The 20614-nt window shown below is 45.1% G+C and overlaps 1 protein-coding gene across 2 annotated transcripts in view; it reads left to right on the top strand.

Annotated features, from left to right (window-relative positions):
• slc4a11 (solute carrier family 4 member 11) overlaps positions 1 to 20614 on the top strand; it is a 196239-nt gene that overhangs the window by 138409 nt on the left and 37216 nt on the right. For both annotated transcript variants that reach the window (XM_055642506.1, XM_055642582.1), the window contains one exon: positions 5108 to 5314. In XM_055642506.1, the coding sequence (XP_055498481.1) occupies positions 5108 to 5314 (207 nt within the window). The remainder of the gene's footprint in view (positions 1 to 5107; positions 5315 to 20614) is intronic.

Below are 20614 nucleotides of genomic sequence, written 5' to 3'. Positions count from 1 at the left end.
GCGATCGTTTCGCCGAACACCTCCGCTCGGTCCGCAATAACCAAGCTGACCTCCCGGTGGCTCAGCACTTCAACTCCCCCTCCCACTCCGTCTCCGACCTCTCTGTCCTGGGTCTCCTCCATGGCCACAGCGAGCAGCACCGGAAATTGGAGGAACAGCACCTCATATTCCGTTTGGGGAGTCTGCACCCCGGGGGCATGAACATCGAATTCTCCCAATTTTGTTAGTCCTTGCTGTCTCCTCCCCTTCCTCAGCCCCCCTGCTGTCTCCTCCCACCCCCCAGCCTTCTGGCTACTCCTCCTTTTCCCTTTCTTGTCCCCACCCACCCCCGCCCCCGATCAGTCTGAAGAAGGGTTTCGGCCCGAAACATTGCCTATTTCCTTCGCTCCATAGATGCTGCTGCACCCGCTGAGTTTCTCCAGCTTTTTTGTGTAACCTAGGCTTCAAACTTGTTAGTCTTTGGAGCGTGGGAGGAAACCGGAGAAAACCCACACAGGTCATGGGGAGACTGCACAAACTCCCTACAGACTGCATCTGTGATCAGGATCAAACCCGGGTCTCTGGCGATGTGAGGCAGCAACTCTACTGCTGTGCCACCAGGCTGCCCTCAGCATTCATGTACCAATCAAAAGCCTCTTCAACATCACCATCATATCTGTTTTTATAATGCCCACTTGCAGTGCGATTCAGGCACTCGTCACTCTGTGTGTAAATCTACTTTAAACTTTGCATCTTTCACTTTAAAGCCATACCCTCTAGTCTTTGACATTTAAACCCTGAAAAATAAAAGGTCCTGACTGTCTACCCAATCTATGCCTCATAATTTAAAATATTTCTATCAGGGCTCCCCTTGAGCCTCAGACGCTCCACAGAATACAATCCAAGTTTACCCAACCTCTCCTTATAGCTAAGGCCTTCTAATCCCTTTTGTGGGTGGATACATCAACACCCTGCCACATTGCTTATTGTTTCCTTGACACCTCTGTTGTCCAAAGTGTGTAATGCATCACGGGTTCAATCCCACCAGACAAAGACACAGAGCGTTGAAGTAAATCCAAAATCCCTGATACCCGTAACAATCAATATTATAGTTACCCAACCAGATGCAACTAAATTTAAAGTAGCTCTTTCTTCCCAATAACCCTCTCTGGCTTAAGTCCTCCCTCCACCACCTCCAGTTTAAATTCCATTTGGAATATTTTGGAGGACCAACAAACCAAGAACCAATAATCCCCCCTTAAAAATATATCTATTGACTTGGCCTCCACAGCCTTCTGTGGCAATGAATTCCACAGATTCACCACCTTCTGACTAAAGAAATTCTGCCTCATCTCCTTTCTAAAGATACGTCCTTTTATTCTGAATCTATGGCCCCTGGTCCTAGATTCTCCCACAAGTGGAAATATCCTCTCCACATCTACTGTATCCAGGTCTTTCCATGTTTCTCTGAGGCCCCCCTTCATACCTTTTAAACTCCAGCGAGTACAGGCCCAGTGCCGACAAACGCTCGTTGTATGTAAACCCAAGGTTATGGGGAGAAGCCAGGAGAATGGGGTTGAGAGGGAAAAATAGGTTCCATAGTGAAATGGCGGAGTAGACTCGATGGGCTGAATGGCCTAATTCTGCTCCTATGTCTTACAAGAGACCTTACAAGAAAAGTAAATGAATGCTGTTCCACTGCTGATTCAAACTCTCTTCAGTGTCTGCTCTTGATTTCTACCAATTCTGGCCATTGCCTCCAAACATTAAAATGAATATTTTTAACCTTATTTATTGGGCAGCGAAACTATCTGTTCCAGTTCATTTGCCAGTCGTAATCCCTGCCAACATTACTCACCATTGGTTTTGCTAACTAGCACAATGTGTCTAGAGCTTACTTTTAATAGCAGGAAGTTGCTCATTAAGTTTTTTATTTCAATCCATTTCATTCATTTGCTTCCAGGGTATTCACATTGCTGGCATTTGTTGCCCCTCCCTAACCACCTCCAGCCTCTATCCATTAACAATCTATCATGTTGGTGGAATTTCTGCTGCATTTTGTCCAGATTGCATAAGGATGGGAGGTTTCTATTAAGACGGGAGTGAACTAGAAACATAGAAAATAGGTGCAGGAGTAGGTCATTCGGCCCTTCGAGCCTGCACCGCCATTCAATATGATCATGGCTGATCATCCAACTCAGTATCCCGTACCTGCCTTCTCTCCATACCCCCAGATCCCTTTAGCCACAAGGGCCACATCTAACTCCCTCTTAAATATAGCCAATGAACTGGCCTCAACTACCTTCTGTGGCAGAGAGTTCCAGAGATTCACCACTCTCTGTGTGAAAAATGTTTTTCTCATCTTGGTCCTAAAGGATTTCCCCTTTATCCTTAAACTGTGACCCCTTGTCCTGGACTTCCCCAACATCGGGAACAATCTTCCTGCATCTAGCCTGTCCAACCCCTTAAGAATTTTGTAAGTTTCTATAAGATCCCCCCCTCAATCTTCTAAATTCTAGCGAGTACAAGCCGAGTCTATCCAGTCTTTCTTCATATGAAAGTCCTGACATCCCAGGAATCAGTCTGGTGAACCTTCTCTGTACTCCCTCTATGGCAAGAATGTCTTTCCTCAGATTAGGAGACCAAAACTGCACCCAATACTCGAGGTGTGGTCTCACCAGGACCCTGTACAAATGCAGTAGAACCTCCCTGCTCCTATACTCAAATCCTTTTGCTATGAATGCTAACATACCATTCGCTTTCTTCACTGCCTGCTGCGAGTGAACTTGCAGCGATTTCGCACAATAATTCGTTTTCTGACTGAGTTTAGACTTTAGCGATACCGCGTGGAAACAGGCCCTTCGGCCCACCGTGTCCCCACCAACCAGTGATCACCCACATGCCAACACTATCCTACATACTAGCGACAATTTACAATTATAGAAGCCAAGTTAACCTACAAACCTGTACATCTTTGGAGTGTGGGATGAAAACCCACGTGGTCAGGGGGGACAATCCTCAGTCCTCAGTTTCAGTTTAGTTTATTGTCACGTGTACCGAGGTACCGTGAGAAGCGTTTGTTGCGTGCTATCCAGTCAGCAGAAAGACAATACATGATTACAATCGATCCATTCACAGTGTATAGATACATGATAAGGGAATAACGTTTAGTGTAAGGTAAAGCCAGCAAATTCCGAACAAGGATAGTGCAGGGGTCACCAATGAGATAGATAGTCGTTCAGCACTGCTCTCTGCTTACGATTCAGTTGCCTGATAACAGCTGGGAAGAAACTCACCAAATCTGGAGGTGTGCGTTTTCACACTTCTATACCTTTTGCTGAGAGAAGAGGGTGTGGTCAGGGTGCGACTGATCCTTGATTATGCTGCTGGCATTGCCGAGGCAGCGTGACATATAAATGAAGTCAATAGACCGGAGTTTGGTTTGTGCGATGGTCTGTGCAATTCCCTGCAATTTCTTGCGGACTTGGATGCAGCTGTTCCCAAACCAAGCTGCGATACATCCCGATAAAATGCTTTCTATGGTGCATCTGTAGAAGTTGGTGAAATGCACCATAGAAAGGTATGGTGGGGCATGCCGAACTTCCTCAGCCTTGCCTTGGTGTGCTTCCCTGGTCATTGCTTCAATATGGGTGGTCTCGGAGAAGTGTAAAGTGAATTAGATTTGTACATGGCTGCGTAGTCGTGGGTGAACAAGGAGTAAAGAAGGGGGATGAAAACACAGCCTTGAGGAGCACCAATGTTGAGGGTTATCGTAGAGGATGATTTGTCCCCTATCCTCACTGATTGGGGTCTGTTGGTCAGGAAGTCGAGGATCCAGTTGCAGAGATGAGTGCCCACACCAAGTCCTGCGAGTTTGGTGATAAGCTTGGATGGTGTAATTGTATTAAAGGCAGCGCTGTAGTCTATGAATAGGAGTCTGACGTACGTGTCTCCAGGTGCTCTAGGGATGAGTGTGGGGCCAGGGCGATGGCATTATCCGTGGACCTGTTGTGGCGGTAGGTGAACTGCAGCGGGTAAAAATTGTAAATTTTTCCTAGTGTGTAGAAAATAACTAGTTTACGGGGTGATCGCTGGTTGGCGCGGATCGAAGGGCTGGTTTTCACACTGTATTATTAAATTAAACTAAACATCTCTTTTTTAGCTCTGCCCCTCTCACCTTAAACCTACGTCATCTATTATTTTTGTTAACTTCAAGATGGCGCCCAACCCTGGCGACTCTGCGTGCCGGCCACAGAAGTGGATCTGCAATCACGCATTACAATCGCTCCACTCTTTCAAATCTCTACTCCGGCAGCCACACTTCTCACTTTAACTATGATCGTTGTTCAGAGATGCATGGGAGGTTGGTCTTGGAGGGGAGGATGCTCCTCAAACAGCGGAGCATCCTGAACAATACAGCTCACCCACTCCATGACACACTGGTCAGCCTGAGGAGCACCTTCAGCAACAGACTGGTCCCACCGAGATGCAGCGCACAACGTCACAGGAGATCCTACTTCCATGTGGCTATCAAACACTACAACTCCTCCCCCTTCTGTCGTGGGCTGGAGTGACTTCTCTTCCCCCCCCGACCAATCTTTGCACATCCCCAATCCTTACCACTTGTCACTTTAATTTAATGTATCTTGTTGTGTTTTATGACTGTTGGCAGAATAATTTCCCTCCTGGGATGAATAAAGTTGTATTGTATAGGCGAGGCAGACATATAAACTTTGAACTTTTTACATTTTCTTCCTGGGGAAAAAGGTTCTGAATGAATGAATGAATGATGAATGAATGAATGAATGAATGAATGAATGAATGGGTGAATGAATGAATGAATGTTTGAATGAATGAATGAATGATTGAATGAATGAATGAATGAATGAACGATTGAATGAATACTTTATTGTCACATGTGGCAAGTCACAGTGAAAGTCTTTGCTTAATCTGGACACAGGATGTCTACCATGTCTATGCCTCTCATAAATTCTATTATTCCATTGAGTAGGTGAATGATTCCACTGCTAGGAATGCCCTCCTTGCAGTTTTTTTCAGATGGCTCTTGATCATTCTAATTGATCATTCTCATTGATTATGATTTTTCTCTCTCCGTTCCCCACGACAGAAGAGCACGAAGACCGCCATCGAAGTCGGCAGGACCTTTGCCACCATGTTTGCCGACATGAACTTCCGCCAGAAGCTCTCGGAAGCCAAGACAAAGGAGGAGTTCAAAGAGACTCTACTTCTTCAGCGGCACCTTCTAACGGTGATCCACAAGGAACCCAGCAAGAAAGAAGAGTCGAAGGAAAAGGAGCAAGATAAATGTTCTAAGGTACCAGAATACAGCGTGGAAACAGGCCCTTCAGCTCAACTTGCCCACTCCATCCAACCTGTTCCAATTACACTGGTCCCACCTGCCTGCATTTGGTCCATATCCCTCCAAACCTGTATAACTGCCTAACTGTCTCCAAAACGTTGCGATAGTCGACGCCTCAAGTATCTCCTCTGGCAGCTTGTTTCATACACCCACCATGCCTTGTGTGGAAAAAGTTACCCCTCAGATTTCTATTAAATCTTTTCCCCATCACCTTAAACCCATGTCCTCTCTTCCTCGATTCAACCATTCTGAGCAAGAGACTCTGTGCATCTACTGATCTATTCCGCCCATGATTTTGTTCACCTCTCTAAGATCACCCCTCATCTCCTGCGTTCCAAGGGATAGAGTCCCAGCCTGTTCCCTAGAGCTCAGGCCCTCAAGTACCTGTAAAACTACTAGAGGAGGTGGCCATTCGGCCCATTGGATCCATGCTAGCTCCAAGCTAGGGAGGTAGTCCTATAAAACCCATTCCCCCTCTTCTTTCTATGCACCTTAACAACTTATGGCTCATTAGACTGCACAGTAACACAGCCTGGCAACATCCTCGTAAATCTTCACTGCACCCTTTCCAGCATGACAACATCATTCCAATAACATGGTAGTCAGAACTGAATACAATACTCTAAATCCGGCCTTGCCAACATATATAACTGCAACATGACCTCCCAACATCTATATGCAATACTCTGAGGTTTTTTCACCACCCTATCTACCAGCGACACCACCTTCAATTTGCATGCATTGTGAAGTATCTTGATATTAGTTGGGAGATACAGCGCGGAAACAGGCCCTTCGGCCCACCATGTCTGCGCCGACCAGCGATCCCCGCACATTAACACTACCCTACACCCACTAGGGACAATTTTTACATTTACCAAGCCAATTAACCTACAAACCTGCACGTCTTTGGAGTGTGGGAGGAAACCGAAGATCTCGGAGAAAACCCGTGCAGATCACGGGGAGAACGTACAAACTCCGTACAGACAGCACCCGTAGTCGGGATCGAACCCGGGTGTCCTGGTGCTGCATTCGATGTAAGGCAGCAACTCTACCGCTGCGCCACTGTGAGCTATGAGTCATACGAGTAGAATTAGGCCATTCGGCCCATCAAATCTACTCTGCCATTCAATCATGGTTGACCTACCTTCCATCTCATCCACATTCTCCTGCCATTCCCCCCATAACCTCCTAAGTTAAGTACATAAATCAGAGGAGCAGAAGTACTCCACTCGGCCCTTAGAGCTGGGGAGACGAAGAACTAAAGATGCTCGAATCTTGCTGGAGTAATTTGGCTGGGTCAGGCGGCATTGGAACATTCTGCCCATCGGGTTCACCCTGCCATTCAATCATGTCATATCTATTGGATAGTGAAAGTGCTGCATAGAGTGGATGTGGAGAGGATGTTTCTACCTGTGGGAGAGTCTAGGACCAGAGGCCATAGTCTTAGAATAAAAGGACGTATGTTTAAAAAGGAGATGAGGAGGAATTGCCTTAGTGGCGAATTTGTAGAATACTTTGCCACAGAAAGCTGTGGCAGCCAAGTCGATGGATATTTTTTAAGGAGAAGATGGACAGTTTCTTGATTAGTACGGGTGTCAGGGGTTGTGTGGAGAAGGAAAGGAGGATGGGGTTGAGAGGGAAAGATAGATCAGTGGAATAGACTTGAATGGCCTAATTCTGTTCCTAGAACTTACGAACTTATGAATTTTTGTTAGTACTGGGATGTTAGCCAAAGCCAAACCTTTCTTTCTCAACCACGTTCTCCTACCTTCTCCTGATAACCTTGGACACGTTTACTAATCCAGTCTCTGCTTTAAAAATACCCAAAGGCTTGGCCTCCACCGCCATCTGTGGCAATGAACTCCACAGACTCCCCTCTAGTTGGAATGAATGCAGGCACAAAGAACCGCAGATGCAGTAAAAAGAAAATAAACACAAAGTGCTGGAGTAACTCAGCGGGTCAGGCAGCATCCGCGGAGCGAAGACTCGTTTTGCTGGAGTAACTCAGCAGGTCAGGCAGCATCGCTGGAGAACATGGATATGTGATGTTTCGGGTTGGGAATCTTCTTCAAACTGGTGGCAGGAGAAGAAACATTCTTGTGGAGGGAAGTTGGAATGACTTGTTGTCCCCATGGATGAGGTTATGACTCCATCGGCATTACTGATGGTAGAGTGGTTAAAATCATTGCTACATTTTCCCATTGATCAAACCATGATTGCGTCCTTTTATTTCCCCTTGTGAAGCTCTTTCAAAGAGTCACTAACACGAAACAGGTTTTTATATACTTCTTTGAATGTCTTGGACCAGATCAAACCTAAGTGGTGCAGCTGACTCCAAATGACCTTCTTACTTCCAACGTGCAGGAAGGAACTGCAGACACTGGTCGAAACCGAAGATAGACACAAAAAGCTGGAGCAACTCAGCGGGACAGGCAGTGTCTCTGGAGAGAAGGAATGGGTGATGTTTCGGTTTGAGACCCTCCTTCAGACTGAAGAGGTTCTCAACATCACCCATTCCTTCTCGCCAGAGACGCTGCCTGTCCCGCTGAGTTGCTCCAGCTTTTTCTGTCTATCTTCGTTCCAATGGTTGTCTTTAGCTCAGTTAAGTATCAGTTTAGTTTATTGTCAATTACATGATAAGGAAATAATGTATAGTGCAAGATAAAGCCAGTAAAGTCCGATCAAAGATAGTTTGGGGGTCAACAATGAGGTAGTTAGCAGTTCAGCATCTCAAATTGAAACTGAATTCTGAATGGAGAATAAATAGGCCAGCAACATTCACATGAATAGAATATTCAAGACAATAAAACCATTAATGTTGGTAATGCTCAGCAGGTCAAGCAGCATCAGGGGTGATCTTATAGAGGTGTACAAAATCATGAGAGGAATAGGTCGGGTCGATGCACAGATACTCTTGCCCAGGGGAATCGAGGACTAGAGGACATAGGTTCAATGTGAAGGGGAAAATATTTATTTGGAATCTGAGGTGTAACATATTCACACCAAGGGTGGTGGGTGCATGGAACAAGCTGCCAGAGGAGGTAGATGAGGCTGGGACTATCCCAACATTTAAGAAACAGTTAGACAGGTACATGGATAGGACAATTTTGGAGGGATATGGACCAAATGCAGGCAGGTGGGACTAGTGTAGCTGGGACATGTTGGCCAGTTGGGCCGAAGGGCAAGTTTCCACACTGTATCATAGAAACATAGAAACATAGAAAATAGGTGCAGGAGGAGGCCATTCAGCCCTTCCAGCCAGCACCGCTATTCATTGTGATCATGGCTGATCATCCTCTATCAATAACCCGTGCATGCCGTCTCCCCATATCCCTTGACTCCACTAGCCCCAAGACCTATATTGCATTCTATGAGTATCATTCTATGAGTATCATTCTATGACTTTAAGAGTTTCAAAACTGGCCAGACATGGTTACAGATCTGTGGAGGAATGAGCCCCATTATCTGAAGTCACAGCCAAGAAAACACATAATTGACTCTACTTCCTCAATGACTCTGACAAATATGTACAGATGAACCCAAGCAAGGACACCAGAATAATCTAGGATGAGGCACACCCTGGCCACTCCCTCTTCTCTCCTCTCCCAATGGCGTAGAAATGTGAAAACGCACACCTCCGGATTCAGGGACAGTTTCTTCCCAGCTGTTATCAGGCAACTGAACCATCCTACCAACATCTAGAGAGCAGCCCTGAGCTCCAATCTACCTCATTGGAGACCCATGGACTATCTTTAATTGGACTTGCTGGACTTTATCTTGCACTAAATGTTACACCACTTATCTTGTATCTGTGGATGGTTTGATTGTAATCATGTGTTGTCTTTTTGCTGACAGGATGGCATGCAACAGAAAAGCTTTTCACTGTACCTCGGTATACGTGCGAATAATAGACTATAACAAATTGTTCTCTGCTCTTCACCTTGGAAAGTTTCAGATGAGCTAGCCTCAGTAAAAGGGCTGAATGGCACCCTCGTGTTGAATACCTGATAGTTGTAACTTTATCCTGACTTAAGTTCATAAGTTCTAGTAGCAGAATTACGCCATTCGGCCCATCGTCTACTCCGCCATTCGATCATGGCAGTCCAATCTTTCCCTCTCAACCCCATTCTCCTGCCTTCTCCCCATAACCCCTGACACATTTACTAATGTATACAAGAGAGAGAGATAGCTCTTAGAATAGGAATCAAGCAATACAGGGAGAAAGCAGGAACGGGGTACTGATTGGGGATGATCAGCCATGATCACATTGAATGGCGGTGCTGGCTCGAAGGGCTAAATGGACTACACCTGTACCTATTTTCTATGTAATCAAGAATCTATCAATCTCTACCTAATAAATATACTGGATGGGCCCAAACCTCTGTTTCTGCACTGTATCTCTCTCAGGATCCCAACTTGGAGTCTTCAATCCATGTAGAGCAGCAGCAACTTTGTGAAATGAGAAGATAAATTAAAGAAAGAAATACTTGTTGGTGCAACGGTAGAGCTACTGCCTTACAGCGCCACAGACCCGGGTTCGATCCTATTGATGGGTGCTCGTCTGTATGGAGTTTGTACGTTCCCCCCGTGACCTGCGTGAGTTTTTCTCCCGAGATCTTCGGTTTCCTCCCACACTCCAAAGTTGCACAGGTTTGTAGGCCAATTGGCTCAGTGTACATGCAAAATTGTCCCTACTGTGTGTGGGGCAGTGTTAATGTGCGGCGATCCCTGGTCGGCACGGACTCGGTGGGCCGAAGGGCCTGTTTCGGCTCTGTATCTCTAAAACTAAATGCTCCCTCCGCTTTCTGCACCACCCGCTCGTTTCCCTGTGCTGGGTCGCAGATGTGTTTCTGAAGATGATTGCATCCTTATTGACATTAAAGAGGAGAAGAAAACAAACCCTGGCAAAGCATTCAGACATTGTGCGAGTGCATCTTGAAGTGATTGCTTTGGCGAAAGGTGCTGTACAAATGTTGCAAGGAGAGCCAAGTGCAATACAAAGAGCGACGTTTGTTCAGTGGAACAGAGCGCTCCATAGTTTATTTTCTAACTGGAGTGCGTTGTGCGAGTCAGACAAAAGGAGACATACAGAACATAAAATAAATTGGGTTCCCCAACAGCTTGGAAAACCCGTGGCCGTAAGCCGGTGTTAATCGGTAGCAGGTGCCATGTGCCTAGTTGCATGCCAGCTTCGCTGGGATGCTGGTGGGGATTGGTACAGGATATGGCCACACAGTCCTTGTCTATAACCACATTGCTTCCTTTTTTTGGCCCAAAGACTGAACAGTGCTCTGTTCTGCTCTTCAAGAAGTTGTGTTAATTTTTTACCTTGCGTTTTGTCCATTTTAAGATTTTGTTGTGAAGCTTCTGTGTAGATTTTGTACTCCTTTCTTGAGTTCCCCACTCCCCAAGATGAAACTGAGGGAGTTCAGGCTCTCAACAGAGTCTATATTTGTTGGAGGAAACTGCAGTTGCTGGTTTACACTGAAGATGGACACAAAATGCTGGAGTAACTCAACGGGACAGGCCGCTTCTCTGGAGAGAAGGAATGGGTGACGTTTCGGGTTGGGTCGATTCTGAAGAAGGGTCTCCACCCAAAACGTCACCCATTCCTCCTCTCCAGTGATGCTGCCTGTCCCGTTGAGTTACTGCAGCATTTTGTGTCTAAACCTTCCGTAGAAGTGTTCATTGTTTGGTTTCATTTATTGTCACGTATACTGATGCGTGCTAACCAGTCAGCAGAAAGACTACACATGATACAATTGAGCCATTCACAGTGTGCAGGTACAGGATAAATGGAATAGAAACAGAGAAACATAGAAAATAGGTGCAGGAGTAGGTCATTCGGCCCTTCGAGCCTGCACCTGCCATTCAATATGATCATGGCTGATCATCCAACTCAGTGTCCTGTACCTGCCTTCTCTCCATACCCCCTGATCCCTTTAACCACAAGGGCCACACCTAACTCCCTCTTAAATATAGCCAATAAACTGGCCTCAACTACCTTCTGTGGCAGAGAGTTCCAGAGATTCACCACTCTCTGTGTGAAAAATGTTTTTCTCATCTCGGTCCTAAAGGATTTCCCCTTTATCCTTAAACTGTGACCCCTTGTCCTGGACTTCCCCAACATCGGGAACGATCTTCCTGCATCTAGCCTGTCCAACCCCTTAAGAATGTTGTACGTTTCTATAAGATCCCCCCTCAATCTCCTAAATTCTAGCGAGTACAGGCCGAGTCTATCCAGTCTTTCTTCATAACCTCACATTTATCCACATTATACTGCATCTGCCATGCATTTGCCCACTCACCCAGCCTATCCAAGTCATCTTGCAGCCTCTTAACATCCTCCTCACAGCTAACACTGCCCCCCAGCTTCGTGTCATCTGCAAACTTGGAGATGTTGCATTCAATTCCCTCGTCCAAATCATTAATATATATTGTAAATAACTGGGGTCCCAGCACTGAGCCTTGCGGTACCCCACTAGTCACTGCCTGCCATTGTGAAAAGGACCCGTTTACTCCTACTCTTTGCTTCCTGTTTGCCAGCCAGTTCTCTATCCACATCAATACTAAACCCCCAATACCGTGTGCTTTAAGTTTGTATACTAATCTCTTATGTGGGACCTTGCGTTTTGTCCATTTTAAGATTTTGGTGTGAAGCTTATGTGTAGGTTTTGCACTCCCTTCTTGACTTCCCCACTCCCCAAGATGAAACTGAGGGGGAGCTGCATTGTCTTTTGGTTGAGGCTCTCAACAGAGTCTAAACCCTCTATCTATGTTGGAGGGAACTGCAGATGCTGGTTTAAGTTCAAGACAGATCATTTCTGCACAACAATAACATTAAAAAAAAATACTCAGAACAAGATATAGACACAACATGTTGGAGTAACTCAATGGGACAGGATGCTTCTCTGAAGAGAAGGAAAGGGTAACGGTTAGGGTTGAGATGGGAGGTTGGTTTGTGTGATGGTCTGCCTGTGTCCACAATTTGCTGCAGTTTCTTGCCCGCTTGGATGGAACTGGATCTTGGAAGAGCATGGGTGTTGCATCTACCAGAAAGCCAAGTAATTGTTGAAAGAACTTGCCGTGCACAAATGGTCCGTCATGCTTTGAACATTGCCGCAGCAACATTTCAAAGTTCACTTTCTGAGGTGTACAGTTCTTTGGAACACTCCGTGGTTATTTTAGGTTCTTATTATTGTCACGTCGTACCGAGTGAAGGACTAGGACTGGTTTCCCTGGAGCATACAAGGCTCGAGTAACCTTATAGAGGTTTATAAAGTCATGAGGGATGTACATACAGCGAGTGGTTGCAGTGTTTTACCCAGGATAAGGGAGTTTAAAACTGGTTAGTGTACGAAGGAACTGCAGATGCTGGTTTAAACAGAAGATAGATTTATAAAGCTGGAGTAACTCAGCGGGTCAGGCAACTTACGATACAATACGATAGAACTTTATTTATAGCAGGATGGAAATTGATCTGCCAATAGTCATAAAACACAAGATACATGAAACATGAAATTAAAGTGACTCGTGGAAAGGATTGGGGATGTGCAAAGATTGGGGAAGGGGGAGGGGAAGGGAGTCTACCCCACAACAGAAGGGGGAGGAATTGTACAGTTTGATAGCTGCAGGGAAGAAGGATCTCCTGTGCCATTCTGTGCTGTATCTTGGTGGAACCAGTCTGGTGCTGAAGGTGCTCCTCAGGTTGACCAGTGTGTCATGGACAGGGTGAGCTGTATTGTTTAGGATGCTCCGCAGTTTGAGGAGCATCCTCCTCCCCAAGACCACCTCCCATGCATCTGTGGAGTAAAGGAATAGGTGACATTTTGGTTCGAGACCCTTCTTCAGACTTAAGAGGCTGTCCCACTGTGCGAGCTAATTCAAGAGCTATCGTGAGTTAAAAAATAAAATCAAACTCGTGGTAAGCACGTAGAATGTATGGAGCGGGTACGTCGGAGCTCGGGACGTCTCTCAGAGGCTCGTAACACTAACGGCGGGTACTCGGGAAACGTGGTAAGCTCGGGAAGACTCGTGAAGATTTTTCAACATGTTGAAAAATGTCCACGAGAGCCCCGAGTACCTACGAGCGGCTATTACTGTAAATCGTCGAGTTTGAATCGGGGGAAATTTGGAAGAACTCTTGAATTAGCTCTTATAGTGGGACAGGCCCTTTAGTTTATTATTGTCATATGAGCCGAGTTGCAGTGAAAACCTTTTTTTGTTGCGTGTTATCCAGTCAGCCAAAAGACTATACTTGATGAAAATCAAGCCGTCCACAGTTTACAGAAGCAAAATGAAGGGAATAATGTTTAGTGCAAGATAAACTCCAGTAGAGCCCAATTAAAGATAGTCCGAGGGTTTCCAATGAGGTGGATGGGAGGTCAGGACCGCTCTAGTTGTGTAGGAAGGAACTACAGATGCTGGTTTAAACCGAAGGTTGGCACACAATGCTGGAGTAACTCAGTGGGACAGGCAGCATCTCTGGAGTGAAGGGTCTTGACCCAAAACGTCACCCATTCCTTCGCTCCAGAGATGCTGCCAATCCCGCTGAGTTACTCCAGCATTTTGTTTCAATCCTCGCTCTCTAGTTGTGATGGGATGGTTATGATGGGCATTACAGATAGTTTGTTTGTTTGAAGGTCATTGGCATCTGGGAGAACAGTGGCATCAAATAGCTCCTACTGCATACATGGTCTCAAACTATAACATGGGCAAGGAACAGGGCAAATGGATACGAGTTTCCACAGCCCGTCAGCACCTGATCAAAAAGAACTGGCCAGACATGGTTACAGATCGTGGTGCAATGAGCCCCATTATCTGAAGTGACAGCCAAGAAGACTCACCATTGACTCTACTTAGGAGAATATGATCATAAGGAATAGGAGCAGAATTAGGCCATTTGGCCCGTCACGTCTACTCCACAATTCAATCGTGGCTGATCTTTCTCTCCCTCCTAACCCCATTCTCCTGCCTTCTCCCCATACTAACCTGTACTAATCAAGAAATCAAGAATGAAATTTGACATGACTCCAATGTCTCTTACAAACAAGGTCATAGTCTTAGAACTAAAGGATGTTCCTTTAGGAAGAAGATGAGGAGGAATTTCTTCACTCAGAGGGTGGTGAATCTGTGGAATTAATTGCTACAGAAGGCTGTGGAGGCCAAGTCGGTGGATATTTTTACAGCAGAGATAAATAGTTTCTTTTTTTAATTAAAAAAAAAAATTAGAAGCAATGTACAATCGTATAAACCATGGAATATAACCTAATACATTTTGTGTACAACTTCTTGTTTTAAATTTAACAATATAAAACGAATAGATACACAAAAAGAAGAAAGAAGAAGAGATTAAGGAAAGTAGTGATGTGTAGGCTCCAAAAGTTAACAATAGGTAAATTATGGATGGATAGATAGAGAGAAAGAGCCCGTAGAGGTGTAGAAAAAAAGAGAAGCCCGGAATGGAAGAGCAAAAAAAAGAAATATATAAAGGTAAAAAAAAGGCGAGAAAAGAAGAGAAAAGGGATAAACCTACTTCATGTCTTTCCACACCCCACACCTCGTTCTGAAACGGTTAATTACCAGAGTTATATTGCACCATATTATACTTGTAATAAATCGATGAAAGGAGACCATATCTTTAAGAATTGTTCTGATTTTCCTGCTAGAATGAATCTCATATCTTCGATAAATAGATTCTTGATTGGTACAGGTGTCAGGGGTTATGTGGAGAAGGCAGGAGAATGGGGTTGCGAGGGAAGGATCGATCAGCCATGGTTGAAATGTGGAGTAGACGTAATAATAATAATAATACATTTTATTTATGGGCGCCTTTCAAGTGTCTCAAGGACACCGTACAAAAATTTAGCAGGTAGAGGAAAAACATGTAAGGGGAATGAAATAAATAGTAGAGACCTGACTAGTACACAAAGTAAATACAGAATTCAATACAAAACACAATATGAGGCAATTAATGCACAGATGAAAAGGGACAGCACGTGGGGCTAAGGATAGGCAGAGGTGAATAGATGGATCTTGAGGTGGAACTGGAAAATGGTGAGGGACACGGAATTGCGGATCAGTTGGGGGAGGGAGTTCCAGAGCCTGGGAGCTGCCCTGGAGAAGGCTCTGTCCCCAAAACTGCGGAGGTTGGACTTGTGGAAGGAGAGGAGACCGGCTGATGTGGATCTGAGGGACCATGAGGGTTGGTAGGGGGAGAGGAGGTCAGTGAGAATGGCCTAATTCTGCTCCTATCACTTATGAACATGAACGTATTAAACGTGCACAGATGCATACAAGCAAAGCCACCAACATCATCAAGGACGAGTCTCATCCCCAGTCAAGATCTTATCTCCCATCAGGCAAGAGGTACAGAAGTATGAAAACAAACTGCTCCAGATTAAGGGACAGTTTCTTCTGCTGTTATCAGGCAACTGAATCATCCTATCACCAACTAGAGATCGGTTCTGACCTCCCATCTACCTCATTGGAGATCCTCGGACTATCTTTAATCAGACTTCACTGGACTTTATTTTGCATTAAACGGTATTCCCGTTATCCTGTATCTGTACAATGTGGACGGCTCGATTGCAATCAAGTATAGTCTCTCTGCTGACTGCTTAGCACGCAACAAAAGCCTTTCACTGTACCTCGGTACACGTGACAATAAACTAAACTAATCTGAGAAGCATACTGTCGAGTTGCATCACCGCTTGGTTTGGCAATAGCTCTGCCCAAGACTGCAAGAAATTGCAGTAAGCTATGAATGTGTCCCAGTCCATCACACAGACCAGTCTCCTCTCCCATTGACTCTATCTCCATTTAGGCTGGCTCAGAAAAGCAGCCAACATAATCAAAGACGTCCTTCCCAGGTCAGTCCTTCTTCTACTTCAGAAGGCACAGAAGTTTGAAAGCTCTCAGCAAATTTCTTGATTGTAATCAAGTATGATCTTTTAGCTGACTGTCTAGCACTAGACAAAAAGCTTTTCACTGTACCTCTGTACACGGGACAATAATAAACTAAACTAAAAACAGAAGCAGAAACCTTTAAGAAGGATTTCAGCCCAAAACGTCGCCTATTTCTTTCGCTCCATAGATGCTGCTGCACCCGCTGAGTTTCTCCAGCATTTTTGTGTACCTTTAAGTGCATCTGGGAATCAGATATAAAGGGTTGGATCAAGGCAGATAACGTATTTGGGGCGGCATGGTGGAGCAAAGGTAGAGCTACAGCCTTACAATGCCAGACCCGTGATCGATCCTGACTACGGGCGCTGTGTGTACGGAGTTTGTATGTTCTCCCCGTGACCTGCGTGGGTTTTCTCCGAGATCTTCCATTTCCTCCCACACTCCAAAGACGTACAGGTTTGTAGGTCAATTGGCTTGGTGTGAATGTAAGAAAATTGTCCCTACCGTGTGTAGGATAGTGTTAATGTGCGGGGATCGCTAGGTGGTGCGGACTCAGTGGGCCGAAGGGCCGATTTCCGCACTGTGTCTCTAAACTAAACTAAACTTTTATTGGTAATTATACAGCAGTGATTTATGTTCTGCTATGATAGAACAAATTCCATGATATGATTCAAAACAAAAGATCAAAATAAATACTTAGAAAGAAAACCGCCTCTGGCAGTGGAGTAGACAGTCTAAATGAATTATTCCTCCTTGACTATAGAAGGTGGCAGGTGTCACCATTTTAATCATCTCGTTTGAGATTAGTGTTGGTGAACAGGAATCCGATGCAGGCTACCTTTGAAGAATGAATTTATTAAAACCGCTCGGGAATTTATGACGATTTTAGACTTCAGAATTAAAGGACATCTTTTCGGAAAGAGATGAGGAGAAATTTCTTTCGTCGGGGGGGGAAGGGGGGGTTAATCTGTGGAATTCTTTGCCATAGAAGGCTGCGGAGGCCAAGTCAGTGCATATTTTCAAGGCAGAGATGGATAGATTCTAGGTTAGTACGGGTGTCAGAGGTTATGGGGAGAAGGCAGGAGAATGGGGTAAGGAAGGAGAAATACTGTAGATCAGCCGTGATTGAATGGCGAGTAGACTTGATGGGCTGAATGGCCTAATTCTGCTATTCCTTATGATCTGATAGCTTAGTTTATTTTAGTTTAGAGACAGAGCGTGGAAACAGGCCCTTCAGCCCACCAAGTCCACGCTGACCAAACGTAGACTAAGCGATCATTTCACTGAACACCTTCGCTCAGTCCACCTGGACCTACCTGATCTCCCGGTTGCCAAACACTTTAATTCCCCTTCCCATTCCCACACTGACCTTTCTGTCCTGGGCCTCCTCCATTGTCAGAGTGAGGCCACACACAAATTGGAGGAACAGCGTCTTGTATTTCGCTTGGGCAGCTTACACCCCAGCGGTATGAACATTGACTTCTCCAACTTCAATAACCCTTGCATCCCCTCTCTCCACCTCTCCCAAGTCCTACTGGCTTCGAAGTTGTCTTGTTGAGTCTCATTGTAGAATCATAGAAACATATAAAATAGGTGCAGGAGTTGGCCATTCGGCCCTTCGAGCCTGCACCGCCATTCAATATGATCATGGCTGATCATCCAACTCAGTATCCTGTACCTGCCTTGTCTCCATACCCCCTGATCCCTTTAGCCACAAGGGCCACATCTAACTCCCTCTTAAATATAGCCAATGAACTGGCCTCAACTACCCTCTGTGGCAGAGAATTCCACAGATTCACCACTCTCTGTGTGAAAAATGTTTTTCTCATCTCGGTCCTAAAAGATTTCCCCTTTATCCTTAAACTGTGACCCCTTGTTCTGGACTTCCCCAACATCAGGAACAATCTTCCTGCATCTAGCCTGTCCAACCCCTTAAGAATTTTGTAAGTTTCTATAAGATCCCCCCTCAATCTTCTAAATTCTAGTCAGTACAAGCCGAGTCTATCCAGTCTTTCTTCATATGAAAGTCCTGACATCCCAGGAATCAGTCTGGTGAACCTTCTCTGTACTCCCTCTATGGCAAGAATGTCTTTCCTCAGATTAGGAGACTAAAACTGTACGCAATACTCCAGGTGTGGTCTCACCAAGACCCTGTACAACTGCAGTAGAACCTCCCTGCTCCTATACTCAAATCCTTTTGCTATGAATGCTAACATACCATTCGCTTTCTTCACTGCCTGCTGCACCTGCATGCCTACTTTCAATGACTGGTGTACCATGACACACAGGTCTCGTTGCATCTCCCCTTTTCCTAATCGGGCACCATTCAGATAATAGTCTACTTTCCTGTTTTTGTAACCAAAGTGGATAACCTCACATTTATCCACATTATACTGCATCTGCCATGCATTTGCCCACTCACCCAGCCTATCCAAGACCTTGCAGCCTCCTAGCATCCTCCTCACAGCTAACACTGTCCCCCAGCTTCGTGTCATCCGCAAACTTGGAGATATTGCCTTAAATTCCCTCGTCAAAATCATTAATATATATTGTAAATAGCTGGGGTCCCAGCACTGAGCCTTGCGGTACCCCACTGGTCACTGCCTGCCATTCTGAAAAGGACCCGTTTACTCCTACTCTTTGCTTCCTGTCTGCCAGCCAGTTCTCTATCCACATCAATACTGAACCCCCAATACCGTGTGCTTTAAGTTTGTATACTAATCTCTTATGTGGGACCTTGTCAAAAGCCTTCTGAAAGTCCAGATATAACACATCCACTGGTTCTCCCTTATCCACTCTACTAGTTACATCCTCGAAAAATTCTATAAGATTCGTCAGACATGATTTACCTTTCATAAATCCATGCTGACTTTGTCCAATGATTTCACCACTTTCCAAATGTGCTGCTATCCCATCTTTAATAACTGACTATAGCAGTTTCCCCACTAATGACGTTAGACTAACTGGTCTCTAACATGTTTTCACCTAACACACAGATAACAATGGAATGTTTCCTTTATCATTGTTACTTTTTTCTATATCTTTCATTCATTTGTTCTATATCTCTCTACATCACCATTTGTATCTCTCATTTTCCTTTCTCAAACTCATTCTGAAGAAGGATCTCGACCCGAAAAGTCACCTGTTCCTTTTCTCCAGAAATGGTGTCTGAACTGCCGATTTCAGATTTTTGAGTCTATCTTAAGTTATAGGAGCAGAATTAGGCTATTTGGCCCATCATGTCTACTCCGCCATTCAAACATGTCTGATATATCTTTCCCTCTCAACCCCATTCTCCTGCCTTCTCCCCATAACCCCTGACACCTGTAATAATCAAGAATATATCAATCTCTGCCTTAAAAATATCCATGGACTTGGCATCCACAGCCATCTGGGGCAATGAATTCCACAGATTCACCACCCTCTGACTAAATAAATTCCTTGTCATCTCCTTTGAGAGGAAAGATTTAATTGGAACCTGAGGGGCAACTTTTATACACACCATTTAGGGTGGCATGGTGGTGCAGCGGTAGAGTTGCTGCCTTCCAGCGCTTGCAGTGCTACAGACCTGAGTTCAATCGTGACTACGGGTGCTGTCTTGTCTGTATGGAATTTGTACGTTCTCTCCGAGATCTTCAGTTTCCTCCTACACTCCAAAGACGTACAGGTAAGTAGGTAAATTGGCTTGGTGTGAATGTAAATTGTCCCTAGTGTGTGTAGGGTAGTTTTAATGTCACTGGTCGGAGTGGACTTGGTGGTTTCTGCGTTGTATCTCTAAACTAAACTAACCAAGTGTTGGGTATATGGAACAAGCTGCCAGAGGAGGTAGCTGAGACAGGTACTATCACAACGTTTAAAAAACATTTAGACAGGTACATGGATAGCATAGGTGTAGAGGGATATGGGCCAAACGTAGGCAGGCAGGAATAGTGTAGATGGGGCATGTTGGTCGGAATGGGAAAGTTGGGCCGAAGGGCTTGTTTCCATGCCATATGACCCTTTTGGCTCTAATCAGTCTAAAGAAGGGCCCCCACCTGAAACGTCACATATCCATGTTCTCCACAGATGCTGCCTGACCTGCTGAGTTGCTCCAGTACTATGCGTTTATTTTTCCTAAAGCAGTATCTGCAGTTGCTTGTTTCCCAAATGGGATTTCAGTCTGAGATGAGGAGTACAAGCAGGAGTAGAAATCTGGAAGAGTTGACATCCGGCTCATGGATTTGTTAGTTGGCTGTTATAATAACAAGGGGCGGCACGGCACGGTGGTGCAATTGCTGCCTTACAGCTCCAGAGGCTCAGGTTCCAACCCGACTTATGCCCCTGTCCCACTTAGGAAACCTGAACGGAAAC

The sequence above is a fragment of the Leucoraja erinacea genome, chromosome 1 (genome assembly GCF_028641065.1).
Source record: "Leucoraja erinacea ecotype New England chromosome 1, Leri_hhj_1, whole genome shotgun sequence".
Lineage (NCBI taxonomy): Eukaryota > Metazoa > Chordata > Chondrichthyes > Rajiformes > Rajidae > Leucoraja > Leucoraja erinaceus.
Note: the sequence above shows the minus strand (reverse complement) of the source record. Positions and strands in the feature narration are given on the sequence as shown.